The sequence below is a fragment of the Diceros bicornis genome, chromosome 16 (assembly GCF_020826845.1).
Source record: "Diceros bicornis minor isolate mBicDic1 chromosome 16, mDicBic1.mat.cur, whole genome shotgun sequence".
Taxonomy (NCBI): domain Eukaryota; kingdom Metazoa; phylum Chordata; class Mammalia; order Perissodactyla; family Rhinocerotidae; genus Diceros; species Diceros bicornis.
The window spans coordinates 19,175,034-19,200,255 of record NC_080755.1 but is presented as its reverse complement, the minus strand read 5'-3'; the positions used below and the strand labels follow the sequence as shown (position 1 = coordinate 19,200,255).

The 25,222-nt window shown below is 44.6% G+C and overlaps 1 protein-coding gene across 1 annotated transcript in view; it reads right to left on the bottom strand.

The window, feature by feature from the left end:
• Positions 1 to 25,222, bottom strand: part of LAMA3 (laminin subunit alpha 3) — a 242,944-nt gene that overhangs the window by 83,984 nt on the left and 133,738 nt on the right. Inside the window, exons 25-36 of the mRNA XM_058556902.1 lie at positions 23,587 to 23,695; positions 21,759 to 21,856; positions 20,637 to 20,781; positions 18,870 to 18,996; positions 18,646 to 18,785; positions 16,739 to 16,854; positions 15,350 to 15,561; positions 14,163 to 14,367; positions 5,245 to 5,389; positions 4,350 to 4,490; positions 2,867 to 3,028; positions 458 to 556 (exon numbers count right to left, since the gene is read on the bottom strand). Coding sequence (XP_058412885.1) covers positions 458 to 556; positions 2,867 to 3,028; positions 4,350 to 4,490; positions 5,245 to 5,389; positions 14,163 to 14,367; positions 15,350 to 15,561; positions 16,739 to 16,854; positions 18,646 to 18,785; positions 18,870 to 18,996; positions 20,637 to 20,781; positions 21,759 to 21,856; positions 23,587 to 23,695 — 1,699 coding nt within the window. The remainder of the gene's footprint in view (positions 1 to 457; positions 557 to 2,866; positions 3,029 to 4,349; positions 4,491 to 5,244; positions 5,390 to 14,162; positions 14,368 to 15,349; positions 15,562 to 16,738; positions 16,855 to 18,645; positions 18,786 to 18,869; positions 18,997 to 20,636; positions 20,782 to 21,758; positions 21,857 to 23,586; positions 23,696 to 25,222) is intronic.

The following is a 25,222-nucleotide window of genomic DNA, read 5'->3' as shown; positions in this document are numbered from 1 at the left end:
CTTACTGTTCAGTGGATTGTAGCTATTCGCACATTCCTCTCATCTCCCCTATTAGATCACACTTTTTTTTGAGGACAGGGATTACCTGTCCTTAATGAGCCCAGCAATGTGGCCTTGCAAACAGGAAGGGCTCAGAAACATTTGTGAGACTAAAGTGAAACACAGAAACATAAAAAAATGTTCAACATGAGGTAGTAACTTATGAGACACAAGGGTGAGACACAGTTGAATACCTGGGGAGGGGAGAAAAGAGAAACTGTTTGGGGCTGGGCTGGTCAGGGGCAGAGGATCCTGAGGAGGTGCTACGTGATCTCAACTTCCCTTTTAGTTTCTACAAAATACTGGAAATGACTTAATCCAAACTCTTCGTAGGCCTCTTATCAAGATGTCCTAAAATTGGATCAGCGCCAACTGCAACTGTCACTTCCTGCCACTTGGGTTGGGTTCTGATACCTACAGTGAGCTGCACATCCGGCTTCTTTTCCAGAAGAACCATGTCACCAGGTAGGCCAAAGGACTTGATTTGGTAAGTGAGATAGCCACCATATGAGGAAACCTAAAATTGAAACAATAGTATCAACAGCACAAGCATTCAAAGAGACTATGGCAATATTAACCCACATAAGCATATAGGCACATAATATCTGGAAAGATACACAATCAACCTGTTAGCAGTGGTCATCTCTAGAGAGTGGAATTGAAAGTGGTATTTTAACTTTCTACTTTATACCATTTTATACCAATTAAAATGTTTACCGTGAACACGATTGAGTTTTACATGCAAGAAGATACTTTTATCAAAAAGAAAAACAATAGTCACACAGAAATGAATAAAATCTTATTCATCTAGATGACTACTAAATCCAAATGTTCATTTAATCCACAGCTATTCTAAGAAATCTAGGCCATTGGTTCCTTATCTGCAACAATTGATTAATATCTCACAAAATGAACCTCTAAAAACAAATTTTCAAAAAAACTTCCCCTGAGAGCAGAGGGTGAATATTTCTGAACTTATTATGCATTCTCCTGGGGACACAAGACATCTCTGATTACTCCATTAGGTAGACAGCCCTTCTCTCAGTGCTGCATAAATAGCTAGATGGTGGTGGAGATGTGGAGGTGAATGGTCATGGTTTCCTGACAGCAACTTCACTTCTGGTCCTGATACCCCTACCCTTAAAGTAAAAATGAATCAAGAACGAGAGTGACCAGGGGATGGAAATCAGAAGCAACATCACCTCAGAGCAGACAGCACAAAATACCCTTACTGGGGAATGCAAATAACTCGGAGCAGGGGAGAAAGAGCAGCACTTCTGGGCTCCCAATCCACTGAAGTTCTTCCCTAGAATCTACAACGTGAAAAAGCTTCACATTATGATCTTAGAGTCTAGAAGTATTCCAAGGTAACATCTTGAGTCATCTTATTGAGATTAAGTATTGCCTTTTTGATGGGCTAAGGTGGTTTTAAAAATATGTCCACATATTCTTTGACACTCTTGCCTTCAAGAGGTGGAGCTTAATTCCCCTCCCTGAATGAGGGCTGGATTTAGTAACCAGCTTCTAATGAATAGAAACGGCAGATGTGAGGGTATGTCATTTCTGAAATCAGGTTATAAAAAGATTGTGGGTTCTGTCTTGAGTTTTTGGTCTCTATCTATCTCTATCTATCTATCTATCTATCTATCTCTGTCTTATCTCTATCTCTCTCTATCAGTCTTCAGGGGTAGCCAGCCGCCATGTCATGACGACCCTCAGGTAGCCTATGGAAGGCCTCACATGACGAGGAACTGAGGCCTCTGGCCAACAGCCAGCAAGGAGCAGAGGCCTGACAACTGTGTGGGTGAGCTTGGAGGTGGATCTTCCAGTCCCATATGATTGCAGCCTCATGAGAGACCCTGAGCCATCTGCTCCTAGATTCCCGATCCACAGAAACTGTGCAAGATATAATTGTTTGTTGCTTTAAGCTGCAAAGTTTGGGGATCATCTGTTACCTAGTAATAGAGAACCAGTACCTGGGCTCACCTCTTGGAGGTGAGAGGAGTATCATGTGTGGGAAAAGTGGGGTTACGTGAGAGAAGCAACATTCCCCACACTCGAGGTCAAAGCCGGAAGACAGAATTAGAGACCTCAGGCCGACAAGGCCCTCATATTCAGTCATTCTAAAGGTGAGAACATGGCATCACCTGAGCTGGGCCCTGTGAAATTTACCCCTTCTCAAAAGCTCTGCTCTATGCCTCCAGGTGTGTACGTCACCTGACGATGTTTCTGCAGGAGGCCCACACTTCTCTCCTCCTAAATGAGTGTAGCTGGCCAGACTCTGGAATAACACTTTATGCAGCAAAGGAAGAGCAACTAGTTTCTAAGCTCCCTGAGGAGTGTCTAATGAGCCGCACATGATTCTGCTAATGAAAGCCGAACCGCCACTGGATCCTGCGTTTTTTACTAAGCTCACGAGTCACTTTTCCGCTTTTGTTGTCCCAACAAGAAGGCTTTCTTCTGCTTAAAAACAAAGAATTCTCAGCATTGGCATTTAAAAGCATATGTGTCTCATTTCAAACAGATATTTTTTAAATTGTTATTTATCTGAAAGAAAACTGTCTGGTGTTAAATTAAAATCGAGAAAAACATGGTGCGTGACTTTCTTTGCTGGTGAGCTAATGTGTGTGGGGTACCCGAGGCTCGTGCATACTCAGCCCCTCCCAGAGAGAGGCAGCGTCTCTTCTGCATTTGTAGTTCACCTAATTTCTTCAGTGTCAGTAACCTGAACTTCCTGATGCTTCCTTCCAGACACCCAGTAAACAACGCTCACACGGTGATGGAGGAGGCCCAGCGAGGGTGCAGAGGAACGACAGGACATCATTACCTTGTCCCCCAGGTAGGAAAGAGGTGCGACCCAGGCCGCACTGTGAGCCGTTGAGGGCAGCTCCTGGAGGTCTGCCACCACACTGCTGCTGCCGGGGTTGAAGGAGATGGGGATGTTGGCTCTGTCTGTTGTCTCCAGGCGCCAGCCCATCATATCCACAAACTGGAACGCAAAAGCAAGGGATGGAAACGTGTGCCTGTGGCTTCTTTGGCAATGGTTGGCTTAGGCAGAATAGAAAAAGCCGTGGGGTAGCCACCTTGCTTCGAAGGCTTCCTTTATGTGTCTCTTCTTGAGCCTGCCCTCGGACTCACGTGACAGAGCCCTCACCCTGGCGCTGCCCCCGTCTGACCCCTCGCAACTAGGAGTTCTGGGAGGGCAGAGACCAGTGTATGTGGGATTTATCTTTGTATCCCAGCACACATCCTGGTTCCTGACATTTAGTAGGTTTTCATTAACTGTTCAAATAATGCATAAATAAATGTATAACTAGGACAGTGGGCACATTTCAATGGCGAGTTCCTTATAGAGCAAATGTGACGTGGAATACAGCGGCCTGCTGTCATTTTTCTCTAAATGGAGCATCAAAATTAAATATTTCCCTGGTCGTAAAGGAAGCCAGGAGTTAAATTATGACAGGAAGAAAAAGAAGGAACTGACAAGGCACAGGTCAGGAATAAGGCTTCCGTGCTCCCCTGGGGGGAAGGGAAGGAGACCTCAGAGCGGACTAACTATTCTTTTTCCAGTTACAAACCTGTGCTCCTTTCAGGAGGCAGGCACTAAAATATATAAAATAATCTTTTCTTGAATACTTGTTGGACATAAGACTTTACTCACACAAAGAAAGCAAGTATGAGATGACTAGTTCATGGAATAATGAAGGCCACAAGAGTTTTAGTTTCACGGAGTTAATGTAAAAAATAGCCAAAGAAAAGATGTGGTAAAATAGGTGAGAAGGAAAGTAAGACAGGAAGAAGACAAGCAGATAAGAAGAAACCAGGGGGAAGAACAACAAACTCCAGTTATTTAATGAGTGTTTATGGAGCATCTGCATTATGTCCCAGATCCTGCTCTAGGCACTGGGAATGTGTTAAGGAGCTTCCATGCTAGTGGTGGAGGAAGACAGACAATAAACAGATTCTAAAACTAAATGTGTAATACATCAGGGAGTGATAAACGCTATTGAGAACACTACACAAAGAAGGTGAGGGCACAGAGAGTGACCAGGGTGAGCTGTTCTGTAGGCAGAGGTGAGGGATGGCCCCTCTGAGCACGAGATGCTCGAGCAGAGACCTCAAACTGAGGGACTGAACATGAGGACGGCTGTGGAAGGAACGAGCAGGCTGAGGAAGGGCGAGGGCGATGTTTACCATTTTAACAAAGTAACAGACAAAAAATTCCACAACCCTCATGTTTCATGCCAATTCATTTCTTCTTCATTCGGAAGTAGTAAATCCAAACAAAAAGGCTCTAACTCCTTGCATACCTTAACTCTTCTTTTATGTGTACTGTGACAATGATTATTTACTCCAAAACAAAAGCAGCTGGTACAGCCCTTGGGATTTGCTGGGTCCAAGTAGAATGATCCTTCTCGACACTCATTACATTCTGTACCTTCCACATTTTCCTATTGAAGTAAAACCCAAAACAAGAGATCATTTCTTCTAAAGGTTCCCTGATTGCAATTAGCTACTTGCACAAGTTAAATACCAACACAAGATGTTAGAACACAGATGCTAACAAAACAGTAAGATACATAATTGTTAATCTTTTATACCACCGTAATTGTCTAAACTTTTACACCACACACAAATGGAAGAGAGAATTTCCTAAATTTCATAAGATGCCCCTTGGCGTCATGAAGGTAGGAATTAGCACCAGGAGGATTCACAATAGAGGGGGACCGATTCATCCCACTTACTACCACCTCAAAACATCTGGTGGGACTTGGGAGCTCCCCTACAACCTGGCAGAACCCCTTGGAGCAGAGATTATGAATTTGGGGTCCATGGGCCAGGAATAGGCTTCAGGGGAACCTATGAATACAAGTTTTGTTTTTGAACTCGTAGACAAAAGTTTCTGTCTATTTTTCTGGAGAGGGTCTGTACCTGTTATCAGATTCTTAAGGAGGTCTGCAGCCTCTCCAAAGGATGAGAGGGGTGAGGGCGGGTCTTCCCTTCTAATTATTTCTATCAAATGAGATAGAAACAATCTCACAGAAATGATTTTCTATCAAATTATTTCTATAAAATGCTAACACATTATTGAAATCGCTTATGAGTCAGTCCCATTTCCCACATATTTTTATGTGTTGACTCAACATGAAGAACTTCCACACTGATCAGTGGCTGACATCCCCGGCATTACATGTTCTGTCTTACCTTGCAGAGGCAAGCCCCGGTCCCCGGGTCACAGACTCCTGGCTCAGTCCCACTTCTGTTGCAGTGGCAGGGAATGCACTCGGGGAAGTGGTAAAACCCAGAGGCACATCGGTCACACCGCCGCCCTGTGATCCTGGGCTTGCATCTGTACCCAGAGCAAAGGAAGCAAAAGTTCTCATCATCTTTCCACACACAGTTCTCAAGTCCACCTACACTGCAGCAGAGCACCTGCCGTATGAAGCCAGTTAAACAGATACAGCGCCTGCCCACGGGGTGCTCACAGTCCCGCAGAACGGAGAGAAGCAGATAAAAGGCACTTACACAAAGCAGGTCAAGATGACCATCATCTTGATGATGACGAGGGTCAAAAGGTACAAACTTCCAGCTATAAAATAAGTAAGTCGTGGGGATGTAATATATAGCATGGTGACTATAGTTAATAATATTGCATATTTGAAGGTTGCTAAGAGAGTAAATCTTAAAAAATTCTCATCACAAGAAAAAATATTGTAACTCTGTATGGTGACAGATGTTAACTACACTTTGTGTGGTGATCATTTCACAACATACACAAATATCAAATCATGGTGTTGTACACTTGAAACTAATATGATGTTATATGTCAATTATACCTCAATTCAAATAAAAAGATGACCTTCATGGACAGTGCACTCCGAGGGTGAGGCTCAGTGAGAAGCTCTGGGGTGAGAGGACGTACAGGGCCCCCGAGCATGAAGAGCTCCCACAGGTAAGTGATGAGGTAGAAATGTGAACAATATACACACAGGGTCAAACTGGGGGTCAGAGGAGCAGCAGCTGACCCAGCCTCCCTGGGGGAGGTTATGCCTGAGCTGGACCTAAAAGGTCAAGTGTGATGGGGTAGAAGGTGGGGCGGGCATTCCAGACACAAGAAACAGAGGGGGAAACCCCCTGGTGAGTGCAGGGAACATAAGTGTGGTGCTGCCGGGGCAGAAGTACGAGCAGGGACTGCTGAACCATGAGCCTGAAGAGGTAGGGGGGAGCCAGCTCATGTGGACGGAAGTGCTAGGCGTTGTGACAATGTCCTGTGGCAGTGTATGCAGTGGTTGAGCCCTGCGCACTGGAGGCAGACTGGCCGGAGGTCCATCCCAGCTCTCACACAAATTACATCTATTATCTTAGCACGTTATTGAACTTCTCAAACCTTTTTCTCATCTGTGAGAGAGGGGAAATGGTAGCTGCTGCCTCCTGGGATTGCTGTAGAGATAGATGAAGACATGCCTGGAACATGGCAAGCCCTCAAATGAGGTATCATCATCTTGAAAAGGTTTTAAAGAAGAAAGAGTATGGTTGCATGTGTGCGAAGGATTGAGTCAAGGAGATCAATTCTGTAGCAGGCTGTTGAGTCAGGAGGGAGATGAGGGGGCTGACCTAGGGCAGAGGTGTTTGGAATGAAGAGGAGGAATGGGTTCCAAAACTATTTTGGGGTGAGGTTGCTGGGACTTGCAATGTTCTGGATGAGGGGATAGAAAGAGGAGAAGGCAAGGAAGACTCCCAGTTCTCCAGCTTGAGTGACAGAGTGGATTCTGGGGCCTCACGTGAAGCTGAGAATGAAGGAAGAGGGCAGCTAGGGAGGGAGACAATGGGCAGGCCTGGTGGGGAGTCCAGTGGGCAATGGCCTGTGTGGTCTATGCTCTGAGGAAGGTTCTAGGGGGAGATCTGAGCCATCAGCAGGTATGTGCACCTGAAGCATAAGAGTGGATGAGAAAACACAAAAGGCTGCTGGAGTGAGACGGAGCAGTGGGCTGCAAGCAGAAGTGAGAAGCCCAATATCCGAGGGGGCAGCAGAGGAAGACGAAGTGGGTGCCAGTCTTGTAGCTCGGTCACTGAACTCCACAGCTGAAGTCTTGTGGGATCCACACACTGGTCCTTTTTTGTGGGTCTAAAGAAAGCATTAACAAGTGTGCTTTTTGTTGGCATAGAGGGAGTACAATTTGACATGAAATATTTCATTAACTTACTATCAAATACCTAATACCCATTAGGTATCACTTAATACCTCTTAAAATATCTTACCCCAGTGACCATGCCAAGAGAAAGAAACTTTATATCCCAGTTTGCTTTTGGTAAATATCTGCCTATAACCAGATAAAGGATTTTGTACTTGATTAAGAACACAAACTTGGGACCAGGTGGCCTAGGTTTGAATCCAATCTCTACTACTTACTGGATATAGAACCTTGAGCAAATTAATCTCCTTACAACTGAGTTTCCTCTTCTGTAAAAATGGAGATCATAATACCTACTTCATAGCATTGTTGTAAGAATGAAATAAAATAATAAATGTAAAAACTTTAGAATAGTGCCGTCCAAACATATAAGTATTTGCTATTATTATTCTTGTTATAACATTGGCTAAGGGGAGCAGATGGGTGTCCCTTTATCCCACTCACCACACCTAAAAAGGTAAAATCAGTTTTACCTGCAAGGCCTGCTGACAAGTCAAATATCATTTCAGTTCTCCCCAGCCCCATCCCCTCATCTTCCTCCCTACCGGTGACCTGCAGAAATTATTTTTGTAAAGAAGAAAATATTCTCCAAAGAACACCTACAGCAACGCAGGTGGAGAATGTAAATGCTCTGCTTGGAGGGATCACTCTAGTACAGTGGCTGGTAAACTCTGGGAGGGCGTCTGCAACCCTTCTGGGAAGCTGGATAAACTGTGGCCATCTTCTCAGAAAAGTACTTACCATCCACTCACAGACTACAGTCTCTCTCTCTCTCTCTCCCTCTCTCTCTCTCTCACACACGCACACTCACTCTTAACACATGCAATTTTGCATTCACTATCAGAGGGTTCCTGGGCCCAGGTTAATAACACCTACTTTCTTCTTGTGAATCTCAGACTAAATGCAATCAGACAATCTGGCAAAAAAATGACCGTTCCCTATTTCTGGAGGGAGCAGCGAGTGTGGAGCACAAGAACTTGGGTGGTCTAGAGATGGGAAAGAAGAGAGTACAGATTATCCTCCCAAATGACATCGTCAGGAAGAGGAAACTTTGATCAGAAGAGGAAATTTGGAGATGAGCCGACTTAGACTGAGGGGGACTCTACTCCTCTCACCTGGCAGTGAGGAGAGGGAGCTGTGCACGGACTGCACTGTCGTTGTCACAAAGTGCCAGCTGGGAATTTTGGCATCCTGAGGTCCAGGACGGTTCTTTCAGCAAACGTGATGGGCCTCTGGCCCAAGGGTGCATTAATTGAACACTGGTGCCAAACAAGCCATTCAGACATTGAACATCATTGGTGGACAAAGCTGAGAGCGGCCCCCTGAGTAAGTGACCTGGACCTGGGCCTTGAAGGCGAGGACAGGCAGATGAGAGCCTATTTTTTATATTTTCACTTCACGGGAAAAGAAGGAACAAGATTATTTTGCAGGGAGGGCAGCTGTGGAAGCTGCTTGCTGAGACAAGGAGAAATGGAAGCAAAATCATTACTTTGCCTATTTATTTCAGAACATATGTGAGATGATGTGGTAGAGAAGAGAGATGGGCTGAGAGGATATGACCACATCAGTAATATAAGGCCCTGGGCTTCACTTAGCTCGTAAGTAGCAACCGAGAGCATAGCAGTGGATGAGAAAAAGCAAAAAGCTGCGCAGGGTGATAAGAGTAGTGGCCTGCGAGCTGAACTCCAAGAAGCCCAATTGGGACTGATAGGCAAGGGTTAACCAAAACACGGAGAATATGTCTGGATTCCTGAGTAAGGCAATGCTTAGAGCATTGAGCACACGAATCCTGTGCAAAAACAAGCAACCAAAGGAGTTTTTGGTGGTGCCATGACAACAGAGAATAAAAAGGAAACTTCCTCTTCAGATTCTGGCTGAATATCTTTTAAAATCGACCTAAAGTCACCCTGACCTCGGCACATTTCTCCAGGGAGATGCTCTGCTACTCAAAGAGCTGCCCTTGCTGCCAAAGCAAGAGGCTTCAGTAGATGCTGCCTGGAGGTGCAGAACAGCAACAGTGGGGATGCAGGTCACGTGACATCATCTCCAAGGCAATGGGCTCAGGGCCAAACGCTATGCAATAAAATCTGTGCGTGTCTCATAGACAACAAGAAAATCAGGTGTTAGGGTGAACTCTATCCTTTGCTCATTAAACACTGTGGATTCCTCAATATCACATTCACATCAAAGTCCAGTTTTAATTTAGAATCCAAAGTCTACCTTATTCATTCATTTATTCATTCAGTAATTATTGAGTGCCTTCTATATATACATCCCTGTGTTAGGGGACAGGTGAGGGAGGGGACAAATTAGAATAAGTCAGTCTTGACTTTGGTACATTTTCACTGAGGACGTAGGACACAGAGATACAGAAAGTGAGGTAATCATGTGAGAGATGGATGACTAAGCATTAAGCTTGCTTTAGGCAATGAGATGATGAGGATATCTCCGTGGACTTGTAGAAGGCTTCATACCTTCTTTGAGTTTGAACTTGATGGATTAGGTACAATTTGGGGGTAACAGAAGAGGGGGGAAGGAGGCCTTTCATAACTGGAGAACTGAACATACGCAAGAAGTGTTAAAAGGAAGTGAGAAAACCAAGCCAGAGAAGAAAGCTGAAAAAAAGGCTTACATTAGGGTAGGTGGAGGCCTGACTACCATGGAAAGTTGTACTTTATCCTATTAGACAACGGGGAGTTGAAGAAGGTGCTAGCACCAAGAGTGATGTGATGGAAGTGGTACCAGGCAGAGCCATGTGCCCCCATAGCAGCTGCACACAACATGGCGCCACCACACTGCATTGTTGTTATTGGCTAGTATACATTCTCCTATCAGCTTGTGACCTCATAATAGGAGGCATGTGTGCCTTCTGCACAAAGCACGGCATCCAAACTGGAGTAGGTGCTAGACACGGTTTGAGTGATAAAATATATTGAAATCTAACAAAACAGAATTTAAGGCAAAAAAATAATTCACAAGGAACTGAGGGAAATGTTTCATCATGGTTTAAAAAAACACACACGGCGGGGCCTGCCCCATGGTATAGTGGTTAAATTCAGCACGCTCCACTTTGGTGGCCCAGGTTTGTGGATTTGGATCCCAGGTATGGACCTATACCACTCGTTAGCCATTCTGTGGTGGCAATCCACATACAGAATAGAGGAAGATTGGCACAGATGTTAGCTCAGGGCTACTCTTCCTCAAGCAAAAAAAGAGGAAGACTGTCAACAGATGTTCGCTCAGGATGAACCTTCCTCAGCAAAAAAAACCCAAAAACCAAAAAACACACACACCAAGAAGATAAAATCATAAACATATATGCATTTATCAACATTGTCTCAAGTTTTGTAGACTAACAGCTCTAAGTATTTGTGACAAAATTATGGGGAAAATAGATTTTTAAATCCCAGTATAATTTTGTATTTAGCATATTCTTCTTTGATTAAGGGAGAAAGGAAGGAAGGAAGAAGAAAGGAAGGAAGGAAGAAGGAGTGAGCAAACCAAGAAAAGGTAGGTCAATAAGGCAACCATCAATATCATTCAAACATGAATTGGTAAAAGGACTTGACCAGGGTGGCAGCAGGTGGCAGCGAGCCCTGGAAAGGAAGGGGGATGAGATATACCTTGCCAGAAGGTGACACCTGACTGAATGTAGGGAAAAGGGGTTGATTCTAAGATGATAGCAGGATTTCAGGCTTTGGGGACTTGGGGGAGGCTGTCACCATTAAGCAGAAATTATTTAAAAATCCAAAGAGAGATGGCTTGAAAGGCAAGACAATGACATGGTTTCAGATATGGGGTCAGAGCTGTAGAATTCTGGAGTTGTAAGGGCCCTTAAAAATCATCTAATGTAACACTTCATTATACATGTGAGGGGACAGGAGCTTAAAGAATTCAGGAGACTTGTCCAAGGCTACCTGAGGCAGTAAGAGAATCCAGGTTGAACTGATTTGCAATGAAGGCAGGATAAACTAGCCATCAAGGATCTGGACTGAGCTTTGGATCCGGGAATCATCCAGGAGTGGGGGTGGTTGAAGCCAGGAGAATGGGTGGGGTTTCAGGGGGACAAAGTATAGAGGGAGGAAGGCAGTAGCCAAGTCCTTGGCAAATAATAATAACAGCTAATGCTTATTGGGTGCTGGTGTGTGCCAGGTACTGTTCTGAGGGTTTTTGCATAGGATATTTAATCCTCTAGAGATCTTCATGAAGTATCCCTATTTTACAGATGAAGAACTAAGGCACACAGAGGAGAAGTAATGCTGAGGTCACCCAGATAGTGAGTGCACAAACTTGTGCAAACTCACACCACACATCATCTCAGTCTGGGAGCAGAAGGAGGAGGCTGAACCAGTGAGTCAGCCAGAGAAGGATCATTCAGAGAGATAAGGAGAAAGACGCTGGTATTACAGAAGATGAAGGAAGAAAGAGGGAATGTAGGAGAGAACTTCGAGCTCTGTCTGTGTGGCCCCGTCTGCCCTGCTCACCGTGTCCTAGGACCCACACATTCCTATTATTCCATGAGGTGCATCAAAGGAATTGCTGGGAAAGGAAAAATGATACCCATCAATGAAAGAGTAGAAGAAAAACAGACATAATGGGAGCAAAGACAGCTAGGTGAAAGGAAGACAATGGCGGAGGAGATGTTGAGAGGAATGACAAACAGTGCAGCTGAAATTAGTAGCATGGCCATGTGATGGACCATATCTACAAGGTTCTGCCATTTGTCCAGCTACTTTTCGGACCAAGGGTTGAAACAGAGGGAGTGGAGGCAATTTTCCCTGGAGAAGCAAACGTAGATCAATAATGAAGTCACAGGACCACACACAACTTTTCTTTCTCTCTCCTTTCTATAAAGTTGATTGGGTCATGACTGGCACATATAGGTCCCTTTAGCTTCCCACTTATCTATCTTCTCCAGCCACAAGACTGCATGCAACTCCCGGGCACCGCGCATCTTTTCGTTCTGTAGCATTCCTGCGGGTCCTGGTAGAAGTCTGTGCTTCTACACTAAGTCCCATTCTCCTCAGACATCAGTAACTTGCTAGAAAATAAGTTAGAGATTTTCACAGGCCCACAGGTGCATTCGGGATACAATGTAGAGCCTTCAGTAATGAACTAAGAGCCTGACTTCCTTCCAGAGAATAGCTTAAGCACTGGAGGGAATATAACTTAATAAATGTTAATTAATTGCGATGAAAACTCTAGATATCACCTCAAAATTCTTTGTGCAGATCACCTTCAGTTTAGGTTCACAGTTTGAGAAGGATGAGTGACTGAGTTGACTCAGGGAGGACTCACACCTGTGGTTTCAAAGACTTGGCATATTTCATGACTCAGGTTTTCAGTCAGCTTCCTTACAAGGTCTCAGTAGTAGCACAAAGGAGTTGTTAGGCACTGAGCAACAATTAAGGTGTGGTTAAGGGTCCTTCCTTAGGAAAAGCGAACATGGCTGCTATAGAGATTGAGTTTTGTCCCCAAAAAGATATGTCTAAGTTCTAACCCCCAGTACCTGAGAATGTGACCTTATTTGGAAATAGGGTCTTTGCAGACATAATCAAGTTAAGATGAGGTCCTACTGGAGTAAAGTGGGCCCTAATCCAATATGAATGGTGTCCTTATAAGAAAAGGAGAGACACAGGCGCACAGAGAGGAGAATGCCATGTGAAGACAGAGACAGATTGGATCCATGCATCTACAAGCCAAGGAACTCCAAAGATTGCCAGCAACACCAGAAGCCAAGAGAAAGCCATGGAACGGGTTCTCTCCTAGACCCTTTAGAAATAGCACAGCACTGTCAACACCTTGATTTCAGACTTTTGGTCTTCAGAACTGTGAGGGAACAAATATCTGTTGTTTTAAGCCACTCAGTTTGTGGTAATTTGTTACAGTAGTCACAGGAAACTAATACAGCTGCCCTGGAGCTGGAGTTGCAGACGTCTGCCCCCAGCAGCATCAGCCCTCCCAGCTCTCATGCCATATCACAGGGGCACAGACCCCGTAACATCCGTGTGCCTGAGGGTGTGTGTGTGGCGGGGAGTGTAGGGTGGACGGTGAACCACGTGCTTTCTCCTGCACACTGCCATACAGGCCTGGATTCTAGAAGCTCTAGCTCAGTCTTCCTGCCACATACCCCCCAACTAATTCTTTCCAGCCTCTTCTTCTAGGAGAATGGATTCTGTTTTTCATCCCCTGTAGCTACTCCCCAGTCCTGCTGAGATCAATGGTATCATTTGACACTGGCCTCTAGTTTCCAATGCAGAGCCTGACCCACTGAACCGAACCTCTTGGCAACACAACATCTGTCTGAGCTGATGTTTGCCACTCATCTCTTAGCAACTGTGCACTGGACCTCTCAGTGGTTCCCCCGGGGACAGCCCCACTCTCAGGCAGGCTCTCCAGCGTGTACCTGCCCACCTTGCCTCCCTCCCCACTCCCAACCAAGCCCCACCATGGAGGCCCCAGCACCCCTTCTATAACTGAGTTAGAGAAGCAAGCCCAAGGATTTCAGATTTTGTCGTGCACTGTCCTTAACAAAACTGCCAGCTAACCCTAGAATGAAGTCACAACCTAAATACACATGGATAGGCACTCACCACAGGTGACACAGGAGAAGAAACTGATAACTTAATTATGCCTACATCACAGCACACACTGAGAACGATGCTGGAGTAAAGAGGCAAGGCTGCTTGTGGCTCAGGCGATTGGCCATCTGCCCACCCAGGATCTGCCTGGCTACCCCAAACCTGAGAAGACCAGTTATTCCACATACGCAACCCATTCTGGGTGGAGCTCCGCCCAGAGGTGGACACAGTGCAGTCCTTGGACCCAAGAGAATAAGGAAGCAATGACGACCAGTGTCGTCAGTGTGTGGGCAGATGGCACCTTCCCTTCCCGTAACAGGCTATAACAGGTGAGTCCACCTAAGCTCACCTGCACTGCCCGTGGTCCCTGTCGCACTGCGGGGTGGCACCCTCAACGGCACCCCTCCTGGAACAGTTGCAGCCTTCGCAGCCGGCCAGGGGGTGGAAGCTGAAGGAGTGCGTCTCACACACCTCACACTGGGGTCTGACCGTGCGGGGAGGGCAGACGCACTTCCCTGTCATCTCCTCACAGAGGCGCCGGCCACAGTTGCATGCTGGCCAGGGAATAAAGAGATACAGTGTAAGGGTTAGACGCTGCCTGACCTACAGCAGGACTGCACCAACTGCCAGGATTTCCAGAAGCTTCCAAAGGGTCTGGAGAAATGTCTTGCTTTCCCTTGGCTATGGCACTATTGACTCTGGTTGATCTGACAGGCCCATTTCTTGGGGCCAACACCAACCATATCAAATGCTCATGGCAGATACAGTGCGTGAGTGCTGAATGAGGCACAGCTGGATCTACTAGCACCAAGGTAGATACTCAAAGGAACCCACTGAGCTGCAGTTATGTGCCATTCTAATGTGAGGCCTCTCGTTCTTCAGAGAGTGCTGCTCCTCACAGACTACCCGGAGTGGCTCCACATCATCCTAGGGCACTGAGCCCAGGGTCAGGGCACAATGCTGCAGCAGGGTCCTCCTTAGGCAAAGGCTGGTCTCCATGTGGGGACTGTTTGCATCACAACTGCACCCTTCACTGCCACCACATGGGCTAACCTTGTCTCGGGCCACAGGATGGTTTTAGATAAAGGTCCATGGGCTTCTCATTCAGTGAGTAGTATGCCTCTGTGACCCTGGCTCTCCTCCCATTTCAACTGAGTTTTGGTTAGGCTGCAAGAACTGACGGGGCTTCCACTAGGAGGGGGACTGAGCTATCCAATATTTTGTTGTTTAAGCCTATTTACATTCACCTGCTTTGCCAAGTGCATGGGTTGCATACATGGGAAACACAAATATTTATCTCCTAGAACCCTGCTACTCTGAGTACGGTCCATAGACCAGCGGCATGGGCATCATCTGAGTGGTTATAAGAAATACAGACTTGCAGAGCCCAGCCCATGCCTCCTGAATCAGAATCTGCATTTTCACAAGATCCCCAGGTGAGTCTCTAGCACAGTGAAATTCAAGAAGCCCTGCTCTAGAGGAGCATCAGGCACCTAGGACCAGCGATGACCTCAGATGACCCAAACGTGCACTTACGCTTGCAGTGTGGGAATCCGTAGTAGCCCGTTCGACAGCGGGTACACTGCCGCCCAACGACATTGGGCTGGCACGGGCACTGCCCGCCCTCTGGGTTGCAGTGATGGCCAATGGCCCCGGTGGGGTGGCACTCACAAGGCAGTGCGCCCTCATGGTAAAGGGCCACGAGGGACCTGGAAGAGTTCTTACAGAATCTGGAGGCTGTCTGGGGGCTGTAGAGACAAAAACAACTCATGATGACATCCCTGGAGGTGTGCCGAGAAACTGTCCCTACCTTCCCCTTCCCACTTGCTCCACCAAGCGGTGTTTTGGGGGAGGGTCTCTGGCTCTGAAGTCTGAGAAGAAATGGAGAATATCCTGGACTCACAGCCGGTGACAGCCACCCTTCCCACCACCCATCCATCTAGACCACATCACAGGACTGGTGGGTGGGAACTCTGAGTGGCTGGAATAAAAGGGTGAAAATTTACCTATAGGATGAATTGTATGGTATGTAGGTCATATCTCAATAAAACAGTTACAAAAAAAAATTACACCTATATGTGTAATGATACACCAGTGACAATAATAATGGGGAGGAGGAGGAGGCAAATTGCCAACATTTATTGAATGTTGTGTGTTAGAAATTTTGCCTACATCTCACTTAACCTCACAACCACCCAATTAGGCCTAAGCCTCATTTCACAGATAAGGCACCTGAGGATCCCAGAAGTCAAGCAACATTTCCAAGGCCACAGAACTATGGAGAGGCAGAGAAGGCATTCCAATCCATAGCTGTTTGACTTCAGAGCCTTTTAATTTTCTATATAGGAGGGTTCTGCCTACCAGGGCTCCCTGGAGCTCCTGGGTTCCTTAGGAAACCTATAAAGGGGCAGGGTGAGTCTGCAGAAGAGACGGCAGGAGCTGATACTCAGGGCTGCCCTGGGCTCTCAGCATTCAGACACCCAAGGAGAGAGGATGAGGAGGTCTGAGTCTCTGCGACACTCCCGCTCAGTCAGATGGCAAAGGAGAATGGGGCTCAGGGCTGTCATCCTTCCCAGTGGAGGGTACCCTGTGTGGTATCTTTTTGGAGTCTGAGTTGGCCAACAAGAAGCAGCAAAGAGGAAGAGAAACTCCTAAGCAGCCTGTGAATCTCAGCTTAGAGGGGAACCACTGTTGAGATCAAAGTTGAAAACGGTAATCTTGCCCAGATGTGCCTGACGAGATGTGTTGTAGGATGGTGTGTGCAGAGGAAGAGCATCTCCGTCCACAGACCCGGGACTCACTGTCACTCCCTTGGGCACCAAGAAGAAGCCAGATCCAAGGGTCAGCCCTTCCCCAGGCCTTGCTCTGGTCAGGAATGTGGGAAAGCCTCTGCATTCCAGGGCTTTTCCACAAAGTGATACTTACTCAATATAAAAACTGTTTCCTCCACAATTGGTGATAAACTCGAATGACTTGTTCACTGATTTTTTGTGAAGGATTTGGTAGTCGTAATTCTCCGCAGGTACCACTAGAACACGGACCTAAAGGAAACCCATCAGTACGTCTTTGGATTTCCAATAACAGGGCACATCTACAGCTATTCATTATACTTTCTCTACGCTAAGATCAATGTTCCTTATCATTAAGCCCAAGACCAAAGGAAACAAGATTTATGAAAAAGAATCACAAGAAACAACCCTCAGCCAGTGTTAAAGGCTCAACCCAGGTTCCTATGTAGGAAATGGTAATGAGTGCTGGGGCAGACCTCTTGGAGCACCAGCTCAGAGAAGCAGCAGCCTCAAGCGCTGTGCAGGGACAGGGGACCTCAGGGGTAAGTGGGGGCCTGTTAGGATGGCCAGGGCCCCATGTAATCCATGCCTGGAATGCCTCTGGATCTCCAGGGGTTGCTGTTTTGTATTTTTAAAGATGAGCAAACCGAAGTGGCAGCACCAATGGGGAAACTCATACCGTGGCTTGCCCCTGAAGTTTACATCCTATCCAATACTCTACTATGGATAATTTAGTCCCAATCTTTAAAAGTATTATTTGGTTCTCTGCACCTGTATAAATCAGATTATGCCATTAACAAATGCTGTAGGAAATGTCAAACGTCTTTGTCAACTATTTACCAACTTACAGCTTACAGAGAGTCTATTGCTCTCATCTTATTCAATTCAATAAACATTTGCCAGGCACCATGTGGCAGGTGGTGTTCTAGGCACAGGGGATACAAAAGAATAAAGTTAGGCCTCTATCTCTAGGAAGATGACCTCCTCCGAGGGAGAAGGAACATGAGGAAGGAACCAGAAGGCCACAGAGCAGGGCCTGGGCAGTGCTTCCTGGTTCTCTGAAGGCTTTACATGCTTTGGTAGATGGATTATGATTCCATCAACCAAGGCAATGAACAGAGTAGGGGGTGCTTTGGGCTGTGCAGGTAACAGGCTAAGTTTGAGGGACTTGTGAGATCTCAGGCTACAGAGATATGCAGCAGATGGTCCCATACTGGGCCTGGAGTTCAGGAAAGATCAGAGATGAATTCACAGATGTGGGTGTCATTCCCACAAAGGAGAGAACAGAATCGATGGGCACAGATGATGTTATCCAAAGAGAAATGACAGAACAAGGGGGCTCAGCATTGAACTGAGGGAACTCCAACATATGGGGATGACTGGAAAGAGAAATCACTGAAGGAGCACTAGAGAAAGTGGGAAAAAACCGAGAGAAAGTGGCTATGGAAACCAAAAAAGAAAGTTTCAAGAATAAAGCAGTGTTAAATGCTTCAGAGAGAGACCTTCCAGATGAGGAGTGAGGAGGGGCTGATGGAGAGTGAGAGCCTCTCACAGGGGAGTTTTTTCCTCCTATTTGCTTCTCTGTTATTCTGATTTCTCTTGACTTTTTTTGTGTGTGTGTGAGGAAGATTAGCCCTGAGCTAACATCCGTTGCCAATCCTCCTCTTTTTGCTGAGAAAGATTGGCCCTGGGCTAACATCTGTGCCCATCTGCCTCCACTTTATATGTGGGACATCTGCCACAGCATGGCTTGGTAAGTGGTGCATAGGTCCGTGCCTGGGATTCTAACCCATGAACCCTGGGCCGCTGAAGCAGAGCATACAAACTTAACCACTACGCCACTGGGCTGGCCCCTGATTTCCCTTGATTTTAATTGTCACCCCCACCCCCTTTTTTAAAGGAGGCTGTAATTTAAACATTTTTCTATAAACATAACTTCAATTCCTTGGAGGAATTATTGCTATGAGCCAAACAGACACACAGAACACCCGACCGACCAAGGTAACCACGTGAAGAGCGAGCCGAGGGACAAGCAGAACGCACCAATACTAAGGACTTTCCTTCTGGAACCTTCACTGTCACAGCCACCTCAGGCTCTGAGATGTCAAACTCAACCTGATCTTCAGCGATCACTTGGTCCCGGCAGCCAAGCACGTGGGGGCAAAAAGAGGCACGAAAGACACCTGGGGGCAGAGAGAGTGGAGTTCCTGTCACACCACTGCAAGGACAGTCAGGCAGGCAGCTGCGGGGTGCTCACTGCAGCTCACCTGGCCGCGGCCGCCCTCCATCCACAGACACCTGCACGGGAAACATCGGGTGCTCAGGTTGATAAAAATGGACGACAAGGACGTATCGGCCCAGGTGCGGTACGAGTCCTCTCAGGGTCACTTGGTTCTAGGAGGAAGAAAGAAGGAAAAAACCTCAAGCTGCAGAGCTATGAATAATTAGAATCACAGAATATTCAGAGGTTAAAAACCAAAATAACCTAGGTATTTACCCAAGTGAAGGGAAAATCTATGTTCACACAAAACCTTCACTTGATGTTGATAGCAGTTTTATTTGTAATCACAAACAGTGGAAACAAACCAAATGTCCCCCAACTGCAGACTGTGGTACAACCATAGTGATGCTGGAGGGACCATGACTGGTACAGTCACTTTGGAAAACTGTTTGGCAGTATTTGCCAAAGTGGAACACATAACCGAGTAATTGCACTCCTAGGTACATACCCAACAGAAATGTATAATAGGTTTGCCAAAAGGCTGTACAAGAATGTTCCCAGCATTCAAGGACTGTTTCTAATAACTGTGTAATAGAGTCAGACTCCATTTCTGATGTTTGCACACGGACAGTTTTCCAGCCCATCACTCACCTTTAGTCTTTGGCCCCGTACCTGGACAAGCCAGTAAGAAAGCCCAGGTGCCCATTCCTTGGCACAGGCGGGAAGTTCAAACCACATAAATTCTAGCCCCTGGGAGAGGGCGCCCTCACCCTGGACTCCCCCTCCCCGCCACCAGCCCAACCACACTGCAAACCAGAGTCATGCCCAACTTCTGCTCAAGCTTGAGTGTGAGCCCTGCTCTCCCCAGAAAGCCTCACTATGTGAGTAATAAGTCTTTTCAAACCCTCAAAAAAACTCCAGGAATAACAATAAAAGATTGTCGTTATCTTTCACATGAGACCTGTGGCTCAGAGAAGGTAAGTAACTTGCTAAAGATCATATACCATTTTGACAGCAAAACCAGGACTAGAACGCTATTGTTGTGATTTCAGTTCATTTCTCCCTACTATTCTAGGATGCCTTTCCAATATGCGATCTTATTAAATTTTCTCTCTCAGATCCTGTTAATTTCCTAACTTGATGCAATGTGAACTGATATGAGCCATCTCTAGGATTAAAAGGACATAATATTCAGAACAAACATTAAGTCCTGAAATTTTGTAGTTTATAGTGAAAAAAAGGCATTCCCTTACTATATTTCATCTTCATGCTCTAGATGATTAATCAATTTATGAGAAATGAGAATTTGCTGCCTGCAAGGCACTGTGCTGGTATAGTTGGGGATGCAAAAAAAATTTGTTAGCCACAGCAGCTTTCTAAAAGTGCTTAATTCCAACCTGGGAAGATAATTAGTAAATTCAACAATGTGAAATAGCAGTAGCCCACGAAAATATGAGGTATCACAAGATGGGCCATGAAAAACTGCCAAATGACTGTGTAGACAGAGATGCAGGAAAGAAAGAGAGCATCAGGGTGGGGTGGTCATAGACAGGATTAACCGGATGCCTCACGTCTGGGATTCCCCACAGTTGAGAGTAGAGGTGCTCAAACATTAGGGGCATCCGAATCACTGGGAGGGTTTGTTAAAACACAGATTCCTGGGCCCCACCTCCAGAGCTTCTGATTCAGTAGTTCTGGGGTGGGGCTTGCAAATTTGAATTCTAACAAGTTCCCAGGTGACGCGGATGCTGTGGTTGGAGCCACGCTTTGAGAACCACTGGTTTAGAAACAAAACACTCAAGGGGAGTCCTACCTGTGGTGCCTTCAAGGGGACTCCAGTAACAACATCAGCAGAAGGTGAAGGATCCTGGGGCAGGAGAGGGGAAGACCCACCACTCAGGACATCCAAAATTAGTGCTGTTGGAGGAGTTTCAGGGATCAGGGAGACACAAGTGGCACTGAAAAATAGAATATTAAAAAATAATCCAAAAAGGAAAAACTGTTCATTGATGAAGATACAGACTCTGAACATACGACCGTGAGAGCATCAAACAATCCAGTCTCGAGAGAATCATAGGACTGTGGAAATCTTTATACAAAGACACTTAGTGCAGTCAATTGGTCAAGTGTATTCCAGCTGCCTGCTCAATACAATGAGCTAAAACAGAAAGAAAATCTTAATTTTGAAGGAAAGTAAGCTAGATAGAAAGTTATTGAAACTTCCCTTTCTAGAACTAAAATTCATTGCTAAATGAGATCAATGCAATGAAACATTATTATTCACCTCTCAACATAAATGTTGACATAAAACTATATAAAAATAAAGAGAACAAAGCAATGAAACATTATTATTCACATCTCAACATAAATGTTGACATAAAACTATATAAAAATAAAGAGAACAAATACACATCATTTCTTTTAGGCACAGCCAGATTTCATTGTCTTGGTAGTTTCTGCGTTCCTAACCGTATGCACAAAATTTCATGACTGTGTCTATAAATTATTTTTGAATCTACATCAAAATAACCCTCCCCAAACCCCAATGATCCTTGGTTAGCTCATTTTCATAACATAGTTATGAGGTAGGTCATTATTTTCATGGTTTTTTAAAATGAAGAACCTCAGACAGACAGATTAAAGGATTGGAACAAAGTTAGTCTTTGGGAGGGCTTGGAATAGAACTCAGAATAACTGCCCTCAAGGGCAAAGCTTAACCATTTCCCCCAGTTGCTTCTGTGTCAGTTTCCTGTTATTACGGAATTATGGAAAGATTGCTGGGGTAAATGATTTAGTTGGTTTTTTTTTAATCCATCACTAGCCTTCACCACCCTGGCCTATGATCACTTCTGAAGTTAAGTATAAAGTTGTAGCCTTGCAAGCATTACAGTATTACTCAGAGAATAACAAGGGAGAAAGGAAGGAAACACATTACCTTTGATTAACAAATCGCCCATAACTGGCAATGCATTTGACTTGAGGTCTCAAATACTCAGTTGAAAATTCTTCAATGGGTACGATACAAATCTGATGCTGTTGAGCAAATACAATGCAAAAAGGTACACTGCAGTTATCAGAAGAGCAAAGTATGGTCAAACATCCTCTTTAAAAGAAGCTGTTAAGTAAAGAATTCATCCAGAGAAATTATAAGTGTTATTTTTTAAAGTAGTAAAAATTGCAGGATGGCACTCCCTATGGCATCATTATGTGCAACAAATCATTTTTACAGTTATACCAGATCACTGACTAAGTTTCTCTTGGAATAATAATATAAATAAACAAAATCAAAGTAAGTTTGAAAACTACTCTTTGTCAGTGACTTCTGGTGCCTGTTTTTTCTCTCTGCCCTGGGTGGATGCTGGCTCTTCAGATCCCTTGGCAGGCAGAGGGGGGATGTGGTGAGCAGTCAGGGAGCTGCTGTTCAGAGCAAGGCCTGATCCTGCTACGAATAACCCTCCACAATAGAGGACATAATAGAGGACGACTCATATCTCAGGCACATTTGGACTTTGCCGAAGGAACTGTCTCTAGAGCTAGTTTTTGAGTCACACAAGAAACTTAGTCATTAACATACCAGTATATTTCAAATCAAAACTGTATTACCAGCTTGATCACAAAGGGATTCAGTAACAACAACAAAAACTTTTATTGAACATCTGCTATATGCCAGACACTGAGACTGGGGGATCCTGCAAGACTGAGATGGACGATACCCCTGCCGTTGGAGCCTATATTCCAGTCAGCCTTGACTACAAATGACATTTGACTATTTCAAAAGGGCAAATTTATGCTTAAAAGATGAAGATTCAGCCCCATGATAATTTCCAAAGATGAAGAGGTTAAGATTCACTTGGATAGCTATGTTTAAAGAGAGAGTCGTAATTTTTAAAAGAAAGTCTTAAATTAGCATATAATTTATATAATAATTTTTTAAAACTGAATTCCAGGTACTTCTTAAGAGAAAGCTCAAAGCTCTTACTGCTTTCAAGGACAAATATTTAAAACACACTAGAAAGGCTGTCTGGTATTCCCCAGGGTGTGATACATGCTTAATATTAGCAGTAACAGGAAGCTGCTTTATACTTAGATAATCTTATGTTCCCTGAGATATTTACTGTAAATTTGGCCACCCCTTCCTCGCTCAGATCCCACTGCCTCTGTTTACCATAATTCTCAATATTTAAGTTGTGCTATTAAAAAGCTGGGCATGGGCATGAAGGGTATTCAATCTGCCAAACTTGGCATTTTAATTCTTAATAGTATATATCTAATTAACTGAATAATACTCTTTTGAAATAGAGTAACAATAATCTAGAAAAAAAAACACCAGGTGATTACAACCTCGAAAATTCTGAAGGAATTTGCTAAGAAGCTAATAGATATAATAAAATAGTAAAATGGGCAAGAAAATAAACAGTAACTAATGGCATTTCTATATGCCAGCAATAATAAACTAGGAAATATAATAACAAAAGATATTTCATTCATAATAGTAACAATGAATAAAAATTAATGAAAATTAATTGTGAGATGTGTTCAAATCTGATGACTAAATGTTACTGGGCACTATAGAAAAGGTGCAAACAAATGAAGAGGAAAAACAGATTTCTAGCTGAGAAGAATAAATATCATAAAACCGGCAAGTCGCCACAGCTTAATTTTATAGATGTAATGCAAACCCAGCCAAAATTTTAATAAGCTTTTAAAAAACCTAGATATCAACAAAATGCTTCTAAAATTTAACGGGCAAAACGGAAGCATACCAGAAGGAACCTGGCCGTACGTGCTTTGAGCTGAACGTCTGCATCCGCTAACAGCTCATACACGGGGATGCGCCTCCTGCCATCAGTCACAGCACTCCGGCAGAGGACGCTGCAAGAGGGAACAGAGGTTTCTTAGCCTAACTCCCCTGGGCTCCCTCACTTTGCGCCTCCCTATGGGGTGGCTGATCGCTTTTCGGTTTCTCTTATTTATAACCGGTGGCCAGTAGTGAATTTTCCTGCATGGTGAGTTTAAGGAAAGTTATGCAGCCCCCAATCCCTATGGGAAAAAGAACCTTCCCACTGTGGTCTGAGCTGCACCTCTCAGAGCTAAAGGCCTTGCTCACTGTTTCCACTCGGCTTTACGGAATGACTTGGGTTTAGTCATTGGAAGAAAGAGCCCCAAGGTCAGTCATGTCTGATCTCTAAGGCACGACCTTCTTGGAAATTCACCAATATCCTTGGTACTGCTGGCAATTAAAGTTGCCCAGTGGCCTCACAACAACCATCCTACACCACATCAATAAGTGCGGCTGGCCTTATACCAATCATGAGAAACCTGGAGTTGGCCTTTGGAAGCTTGGTCTGTTCCTCCTCATTCTTCTTTCCTCATTTCTACCACTGGTGCTCCTTCTTTCCACCCCATCAGGTGAAATATAGAGTTCAGGAACATCGAAAAGGTCACAGTTTTGAACCAAAGAATACACTCTAGTGGTAAAACCCATAAAGGAAGTATTTTTTGATGAGTTTTCTGACTTGATACTCTGTAGCAACTTTTCTGTCTGTTGATATAATTTAGAACTAGAGACATACCAAAAGAAAATGACCATCTCTGGGAAATATTTGAAATAATTTATGCAATGACTTTTTTGGTGAGGATTAAAATGAGACAGTGTATAAAGAGCCAAGCACACTTTGTACATATATTAGAAACTGAATAAATAGTTGTTTTCTTTTCCCTTTTGTGCATGTGTGTGGGTGTGTGAATGTGTGTGTCAATTAAAATGCATTCATTTTGGCTTCAGGCATAATCCTGGGAGTTAAATATACTAAGTGATTCGCTTAGATTTAGTTTTATCCTTATGCGCTATGAAATTCTTACTAAGAATAGACTGACAGTAATAACTGGATTGATTTAAGCATTAACGATCACCTCTTATGGAGGGGAGATCAGATGTATCACAGCAGTATTATGAAAAGTGGTCTTCTTACTAGCACCACTACTTTTCTGGTGAGATACTATTTTTTAATAACAGAGAACTCACTTGAGAAATGCTGGGAAAGGTTCAAACCTCAGCAGCAGAAGCTGCAATGTTGAAAGGGCCTGTCATTTGAAATAGGTTTTTATGGGTCAAATATTTTCCAATTGCACTTATTATTGGACTCCAGTACTTGTAGCCTGTTCATTTTTGCTTGTTCACATGACAGCCAAAGTAGAGAAAAAGGAAATATTTTAGACAAGTGAAAAAACAGCATGGGACTTTCCTGGGAGTGGTTAAATACACTGAAAATGATTCCTAGTCTAACACAATACTGTCCTGGAATTCTTAAGGACAGAGACTGGTAAAGGAGAACTTTGGTGGTGTCATGTCCAGAGCCAAAATGATCTGAAGAATGTCATGCAGTTCTACCCCCTAAA